Here is an 8,892-nt window from a genome sequence, read left to right as displayed (position 1 = left end):
GAGGCAGCCTCCACCCCCTTCCACCTTCCACCCTGGCTATCCACCCGTTTCTTCACTGCTCATAGCCTATGTAATTCAGTCAACTCAAAAAACTGTTTTTTAAAGAAATTCATCCAGCAGCCAGTCAAATGATTATGAAAGCAGTAAGTTGCAGGCAGATTTATTACAATACTTCATCAAGGGACAGAATTGCTTCTGTCTACACTCAAGGGAATGAAAATTAATATGGTAGCAAGAAAACTTTTAAACAACATTATTTAACGGGAATTTACAATGAGAAACTAGTTCAACTGATAGGAATGGTTAAATAACTTGTGATAAATTTGTATAGTGGAATTACTCTACAACTATTAGAAATCATGTTTTTGAAGACTAATGACAAAGGAAACACAATAAAAATTAATAAAGATACACAACTATTTACAATATGATCTGACTGTAATTATGTAAAATAAAATACACAGGCTACGGTAATAGTGACTACCTGGGTGCGATGACAGGTAATTTTTTCTCTTTACGTATAGTTTCTGTGTTTTTAAAAATTTTTTTACAATGAATATATATTACTCTTATAATCAGAAAAATATATATACATAAGAGAAACTATTGTTCTCTAGTTTCTAATTTTAATAATAAGTCCAATTTTTAAAAGAATACCAACAAAAGCTTATCTTTCATGGAAAAAAATCACACCACCTTTAAAGATGATACATAATACAGTACAACATTTTATTATACACTATAACCCTGTGTTGGCAAGATTAGTTATGCCTGATACGATAGTGGTTTACCTTGCCTGATACGATACTGGCTTATCTATAAAACAAACATTATGATCGTCCACAACTCCAGTGTCATAGAAAGACCCCTGTCTGAAAATCAGCAAAACTTGTTTAAGGGGCATTAAAAGATAAGACCTCATTAGCCCTTTCTAGAAATCAGTAGCATGTTTCAGTGTGAAAGTTCAAAGCAAAACTACTTCAAAGCTAGTTCCACAGAAGGTGCAGCAAAAATAGAAAATAAACCTCAGCGATCACAGAAATAAATCTTCCAGTGTTATCAGACCAAATGCGAACCTAGGAAGAATTTTTAAAAACTCGATTCAAACAAATCAGGGCACTTTCTAAAGAACAGCAAGTGAAGTCACTCTTCATAGGATGAGTGATTATTTCGTTCTTATTCACTCAGGAAAGGTCACATCATTCATTGAAAGGAGTGCTCTAAAATCAAAGGGTTTCTAATCAAATTAATCATACTGTTGCTCGTAATATGCACTTTTTCCTCCTTTCCTCCTCGCCACTCAGTATAATGCATTGCACGATCGGTTTATGCTTCCTGAAGAGTCCAACATCTCATGATTCATATTTATTTTTCTGCAAACATTTAAAGCCCTCTATGTACAGACCCTTGACAAGGCCCCAGTGACACAAAGCCCTCAAGGACCCCAGGGCCTGAAAAGCGCCTTGAAAGTCACATAAAATAAAATTCTACAATTTGCTCTGCTAAGTACATCATTAACCAGATATGTAAATTAATATTAGCAGCATTTGATAGAAACACTGCTTTTAAAAGGAACATTCTAGCGTAGGGCCCTCTGTCATGTCTCTAATATTCTACCATTTCTTTTTCAAGGGAAACTGGGTCCAACAGAGACCATTAGGCATATCATGGAAGTTTAGAGATGGTTATTTGGGACTTAACTTTTTATTTCCACATTTGTTTTACTTCAAGATAATTTAGGAACAGGCACTGATCTTGCTATTCAATTTCTATAAAAATGTTCCAGAATGGGTCCCACTTCCCATACATTTGTTACAGAATGTGTTGCAGAGATGATGGCCCCTAACCGTCTTTGATCATCCTCCAAGAAAGAACAAATCCAGGCACTATTCACATTATTCAGTATTTTACAATCATCTATGCTCACTTCCATACCTCTGTCATACGCCACACGTTTTTTTTCTAGAAGTCAGATAAGTGAAATCCAGTCTTACGACACTGAGAAGTGCAAATGGTGAACAGCTGATGTGTGTGCATAATCATTTCAAAGTAAATGAATAGGAAAAAGGTCAGGACTACTTGTAACTTCTTTTGCCTTTCTTAGAGTAGTAAAAAATCAGAGAAAGAGAAATAATAAAAGCAAAAAGTAGGAAAGCTATGAAAGCCAGTAAAGATTTGCGGGTGTGAAAAAAGCCGCATTCAGTGCACAGGGTGAATTCTTCTGGACAAAATCTCCCCAGAGTTTCAGGACCCGAGAAGCCATTGCTGTCAATCATTTTCCGATAATGTTTCATGGACGGTTTGGGCTCAAACTGATTTGCAGCATAATGATAGAAGCCAAACTTTGGAGCTGTGCGATCATTGAATGAATAAGCAAAGTATCCACAAAGATTGACACCATCCAATACGTAGGCTAGAAAAACAAAAGGACAGAATAGTTATTAAAATTTTTTGCACGCAGCACTTCACTTTTACACAGCCTTGGTGCATCGGAGAAAATTTCAATACTATTTAATAAAACTAAATTAGGTTTGATCACAACAGGCTTCCTTCATGCGAGGACAAACATTGAGCTACAGTTAACGTAGAAGGTTTTACATAATTAAACCTACTATGATGTACTTGGGTTAAATCTTCATGCACAATGAAGGAGGTAAGACTGCTGTGAAGCCGTCTGAAATGGGGGACAAGAAAGTCCATGCTTTTATAGGCCCCAGCAGGTGCTAGGCATTCCCCCCCCCCCCCCCCCCCCCCCCCCCCGCTAGGGTCTTTGACTTTTAGCTAAACTCCATTATCCTGAAGGGAAAATACTAACTCCCTCAGTGTGGCAAGGAATGGATAGCAAGCACTTTGCTTCCCAGGCGACAGTGGGTGTACTCGTTTGAGGGTGCCTATGGAGTACCACGCCCTCGCGTGACATACGGTTCGAGGGGCTGCTGTTTCCGGGGCTCCTTACCTTTCAGAGCTTCATTTACATAATTTTGCATGTAATACACCCTCAGCTTGTCTTGCGCTGCCTGCGGATCATCGTCTATGCCGTTGGATATTATATACATGGGGAGGTCTCCGTACTTCAACTTCAGCCAGTTGAGAATTTTGCGTAAGCCCCAGGGCACTACTGCCACCTGACTGGGGGAGTTGAGCCACGTGATGTCGGTCATTTCCTGCACCTCCAGGTAATCGTTGTATTTCATTGGATCTTCTTTTTCCCAGTCGACGAGGATGGTGGTGTAATGGCTTACGGCCAGAAAGTCGAAGGAACCCCGGATTAACTTTTTTTCATCTTCAGTGAAATAAGGTAGAAGGAAATTGTTTCTCTGCGTGAGCCAGTCCCTCATCACACGCGGATAATCCCCAGAGCCGAAAATGGGCTCGGCCAGCCAGCCAATGTCAAATTCCAAAACTCTCTCTGCCACTTCTTTGTCCTTTTGGGAGAAAGGGCAGGCCGGCTCTATCCAGTCGGCCTGCAGAGCTATGGATATTTTCCCCTTCTGAGAGCCCCGAAAGTTTTCATCGTACACGCGCCAGGCCAACGCGTGAGCCTTCAGAAGATTGTGCCCCGCGCTGTAGGTCATGTTCCGTGTGTACGGCTCGCCCATCGTGATCCAGAACTTGACGTGGTGGCCGAGATCCTTGAAGCACAGCCGGGCGTACTCTGCAAAAGCCGAGGCGGTGTGGGGGTTCTCCCAGGCTCCGTGCTTGGCCAGGGGCCGCGGCAGCCCTTGGTGCGGGGCCGCGGGTCGCCAGAGCGCCACCACCGGGGTGATGTTGGCGCGCACGAGCTCGCTGACCACGCAGCGGTAGTAGTCGAGGACCGTGTGGTTCACCTGGGACTGGTTGCCCAGCGGCAGGATCAGGGCCCAGTCCAGGGAGAAGTGAAAATGGGAAACGTGCATCTCCTGGAGTAAGGCTATCTGGGGCCGGATGGCAGCGAAGTCCACGCAGTAGGACTTCCGCTTCTTGGTCACAACCCCGTCCACCTTAATTAGCCTCTTACTGTGGTGGACGTCCCACAGGTAAACGTTCGGGTCGGTAAACTGAGACAGAGTGGTGTCCACCTGCCAGCAGAGGAGTAAGCGTTAGCTTCACGAAATCCCACGCAACGCCTTCCGCGAAACTAACAAGCAAGAGGGGCAAAAATAGAGCCTCCCTACCCATTTCAACCATTCCTCCCAAGTCGTTAAGTTCCTGGGGAAAAAAAAAAAAAAAAAACAACATTCCACTCTTTGATGCATATTTGTTTTACCCCTAGCTCTAACTCTTGATCATTTCAGATGACAATGTTTCTCACACACCTCTGTTCTGTGTTAAGCAAGCATGTTTGAACGATTGCATTTTAATTAAAAAAAAACTACTAATATTATGAGACTCCCAAATTAAAAAAAAAAAAATGGATGAAAAGATAAAGCCTAAAACCTGAGTTAGAATCAGAAAATGCAAAATGGTATATAAAATATTAAATCATGGGGGCACCTGGGTGGCTCAGTCGGTTAAGTGTGGGACTCCTGGTTTCAGGTCAGGTCATGATCTCACCTTTCCTGAGTTCGAGCCCCATGAGAGGCTCTGCGCAGCGCAGAGCCTGCTTAGGATCCCCTGTCTCTTCTCTCTCTCTGCCCATCCCCCCCTTTCTCTCTCTCAAAATAAACGTTAAAAAGTATATTTTAAAAAATTTTAAAAATTAAACTAAATTGTACTTCTTTTTTTTTTTTTTTTCAACGTTTATTTATTTTCGGGACAGAGAGAGACAGAGCATGAACAGGGGAGGGGCAGAGAGAGAGGGAGACACAGAATCGGAAACAGGCTGCAGGCTCTGAGCCATCAGCCCAGAGCCCGACGCGGGGCTCGAACTCACGGACCGCGAGATCGTGACCTGGCTGAAGTCGGACGCTTAACCGACTGCGCCACCCAGGCGCCCCTAAATTGTACTTCTTAAAATCATGTTCCAAACTGAAGTTTGCTGTAGGTAGAGACCATGCTAAAAACCAGTGACTGTTGCTTTTTATTGCCTTTAGTGTCAAAGACCAGATTTAACCAATTCAATCTGATGGTAAAAGTGATAGAGAATGTGGTAATGAGGAACGATGTTGTCATTTCCACATATCGGGCTATTTTAACATGGTTTTTAAGTTTTTCTACATTATTTTTCTGTGATGATCATGACAATAATGGTTGTCAATCATCTGATCCATAAGCCTCCAAAATGGAAATAAGTATTGAGGAAGAGCAGACGCGTTGTAAAACTGAAATCATAAAATCCTCCCTCCACGTGTAAACCATGGAGGAAAATGCAAACTGAAGTTCATCCCAAGGAACCGCTTGATGGAACCAGTTTTCTCCTCAGAAACAATCCTGTTCAAACAGGCTCCTTGGTTTGACCCTCTGTATGCAAGCTGGGGTCTAACTCCGTTTAGGGACCTCTAGCAGAAGTTTTGTTGCATTTTGCGGGCCTGAGTTGCTGTTCCTCTGGAGGGGTCAGTGCTGTGTTTATAAAGGAAAAGTAATAAAAACCCAGCGTGTCAGAGGGAAATTGCTTTCTCTGGAGAAGCGTCTCTTGTAGATCACCCACGCATGCGTGTCCCCTAGTACGGTGGGAATGCTGTGAGAAGTATTTTTCCACTGTGATGCACCCACAAATCTTGTTTCCTCAGCTTTGCAAGAGAAAATATTTGCATGCTCTTTTGAAGTGAAAGTGTTCATAGCTTGAAGGAATTCTTTGGCTTATTTTTATAGAGCTCTGAGTTGACTAAATTTATACATTTTCTACCACAATTTTTCCAAAACAGCAGGTTTTATTCAGTCCATCTGCAAATAAATATGAGAGACTAAGGTACAATTTCCGGGGGGAGGGGGGAGGTGGGGATCTGTTTCTTGAAACTACAGGACGCTTAGAAATAAGTACTTAGGCACAATCCTATCTAACCTCTATTTGTCAACTTTTCTTAATAAAAAAAATGAAAAAATTAAGGGCAGCCTTTCAGAAATGGATATAAAGTATATATTTCGTTTATCGTGGAAGAAACCTCCTCCTATTAGTGGCCAATGTTAAACAGGCTTTATGTCCCCAACATGTGGCAGGTTCTGTACCTAGATTTACTATGAGCATTAGTGGTTTTCCAGGGACAGTGACCCTGGGAGTCACTGAAATACCAGCCAGGAGGGAAAAGATAACTTTCAATGGTTTAAAAATTACTTCTCAGGACTTTTAATTCAATGTACGAAAAGCATAGAGAACAGCTTGTAAATGAAAACATAGGCACACACTCCTCAGAACTGCCCTAATTTTACTTTGTCGGTTAGGAAGTTCCCTCAGGAAGGGCCCTGCTAAAATAATGCCAAGCTCAAGGTGAAAAGCAGAAAGAACAAAACAGCAGTGGCAACCTTTTCCCACTAGAGAGCTTCTGGAGAAGTTCCCCCACCGAGGGTCTGAGAGTGAGTTGTTTTGTGTTTGGCTGGTTCGGTGTGGGAGAGACTGGGGAGCTCCAGTGGGTGGAGGAACAGAGACCCCCCCCCCCAACCACCACCACCACGACCCCGGAAGTGATGAGGTAAAATGGCAATGCAGCCTCAGGGGAAGGGTCCAGGCCTAATGTCTCGTTGGCATCAGATCAAATTTTAAAACAACGGCCCCCGAGGGGTAGAAAAAGCAATTCTCTCCCCATCTGCCTTCCTCCTCACTGCCATACTTGTTGCATCTGCCTAGAGTTTCTCTGCTCTCTTGAGGAAATAGGTGGTCCTCTTAAAACCTTCTCACTACTTACCGGTTCCCAAGGCAAACCCTCCCTGGGGTGGGGGGCAGAGCAGGAGGGAAGGAGTTCCCTCCAATGTGCAGTCCCTCCCAAGTTCACACTGCCTGCACAGAGATGCTGGAGGAAAACTGAAGCGGGAACTACCTGCCCTGCTATTAGACATCAGGGCAGAGCATGAGCCCTCAGTGACCAAGGGCACAGAGCCTGGCAGGGAGCGGGGCCTGGCACAAGGTCATGAGAGAGAACAAAGACCAGGGACTAACCCATCCAGAGCACAAATACAGGGGAGGGAGGAAGGATGGGGAGCCCATCTCACAAGCCACTTCTGCACCTCCAGACCCTATTTGAAGCCCACTGTGGTTCCCACCTGCAGGAGAGAAATTAGGAAAAGGAGGTAGGAGCAGAGCTGAAGGAGGAGAGAGAAGGAGGGCGGAAAACCCCAAACCCAACAGGGCAGAGCTACGCTCAGACATCCTGGCTAATACATGTCCCTCAGTCGCCTTTTAAATGTAAGAAGGGATTTAAGACTGAAACTTAAAACTAAGTTTTTTCTTAAATGTTTGTTTATTTTGGGGGGAGGGGGCATGCACAATCAGGGGAGGGGCAGAGAGAGAGAGGGAGACACAGAAACCGAAGCAGGTTCCAGACTCTGAGCTGTCAGCACAGAGACTGACACGGGGCTCGAACCCGTGAGATCATGACCTGAGCCGAAGTTGGAAACTTAACTGACTGAGCCACCCAGGTGCCTTAAAACTAAGTCTTTTAAACGGAGGTCTTCAAAAGACCTAAGAATAATACAACCCAGCAAAAAATGTATGAAGGAATGTGTTATTTATTTCCTTATAAAGGACTGCCATTTGATGTTTACAAGAAAACAGCAACCCAGCTCAACTAAAAGACCCTCCCTCAGATCCAACCATTCTTCCAAATACTTGTTTTGAACTGAAGGGTAACAGAATATGCCACCCCAAAATGTGACCGTAGTTCAGGGCCTGCCACCCCAAAATATGCCCCTCTGGTATACTATTTTGAGCTGTAGGCACTCAAATAATAACATGCAGGGAAAGGCTTTCTCTGAACTCCCCTTACCTGCCTAAAGACAGATGTTCCAGAAGGAACTCTGTTCTCATCAATCCCTCCCAGGAGTTTCATCACCCAGGGAAGATCGAGTCATGTCACAGGAGACCAGAGGCCACCACAAGACCCAGACAGACTTTGTCAGAAACTCTTGTGGCTCCCATCTATCCTTCTAAGGGCCCATCCATCTTTCCTAAAAATTGCTTATTCTTCCCTAAGAGACATATATCCCACCTCTGCTTCCAGCTTTTTCTATTAAGCTGGTACTTAAGCCTGAATTCTAAGTCACTTCAAGGACTTAACTCATTTTTGTCTGAGTATCTCTCATGTATATATCAGGTACACATGTTAATATACTCCTGCTTGTGTTTCTCTTTTCAGTCTGTTTTTAATTTTCCCTATAATTAAGGAACTCAGAAGGGTAGAGGGAAAGTGATTTTCCTCTCCTACTGCACCAGTGAGTTGGCTAGAAGCATCCAACAGCATGCTAAGTGCCAAATGCCTTTGCTTGTCTATGGATACCACACTTTGTCTCTGTCTCTTATTTTAATATTTATTTATTTTGAGAGAGAGGGAGTGTGTGTGTGTGTGTGCAAGTGGTGGAAGGTCAGAGAGAGAGAGAGAGAGAGAGAGAGAGTTCCAAGCAGGCTCGTGCTGTCAGCATGGAGCCCAACACAGGCTTGAACTCACGAACTGTGAGATCATGACCTGAGTGATCACGACCTGAACCAAAATCAAGATTCGGATGCTTAACCAGCTGAGCGGCCCAGGCGCCCATGTCTCTGTCTTGATTTCTATTTTCACACTCAGAGTTTTCAACAACACCCCACCAGCACCTGCTCACTTAACACCATGCTCCATGCACTCTATTATATTATTTGTACATCAATCATTTTCCCTCAGTAGACCTCTATGAGGTTTTTTGTTTGTTTGTTTTTTTGGTTTTTTTTTTGGTTTTGAGACAGGGTGCAAATAAGCGAGGGCAGAGAGAGAGGGAGAGAGAGAGAATCCCATGAGGTGCAGAGAGAGAGGAGGAGATGGGCTCACCCGAAGCAGGGCTTGTGTTCAC

At 43.7% G+C, this 8,892-nt stretch overlaps 1 protein-coding gene across 1 annotated transcript in view; it reads right to left on the bottom strand.

Moving 5' to 3' along the window:
- Window positions 1–642: 642 nt before the first annotated feature.
- KL (klotho) overlaps window positions 643–8,892 on the bottom strand; it is a 48,387-nt gene continuing 40,137 nt past the window's right edge. Inside the window, exons 4-5 of the mRNA XM_030308947.1 lie at window positions 2,957–4,058; window positions 643–2,413 (exon numbers count right to left, since the gene is read on the bottom strand). Coding sequence (XP_030164807.1) covers window positions 2,076–2,413; window positions 2,957–4,058 — 1,440 coding nt within the window. The 3' untranslated portion in view covers window positions 643–2,075. The remainder of the gene's footprint in view (window positions 2,414–2,956; window positions 4,059–8,892) is intronic.

This window comes from Lynx canadensis, chromosome A1, assembly GCF_007474595.2.
Source record: "Lynx canadensis isolate LIC74 chromosome A1, mLynCan4.pri.v2, whole genome shotgun sequence".
Lineage (NCBI taxonomy): Eukaryota > Metazoa > Chordata > Mammalia > Carnivora > Felidae > Lynx > Lynx canadensis.
The sequence above is the reverse complement of the archived record's forward strand: the minus strand, read 5'-3'. Positions and strand labels throughout refer to the sequence as shown.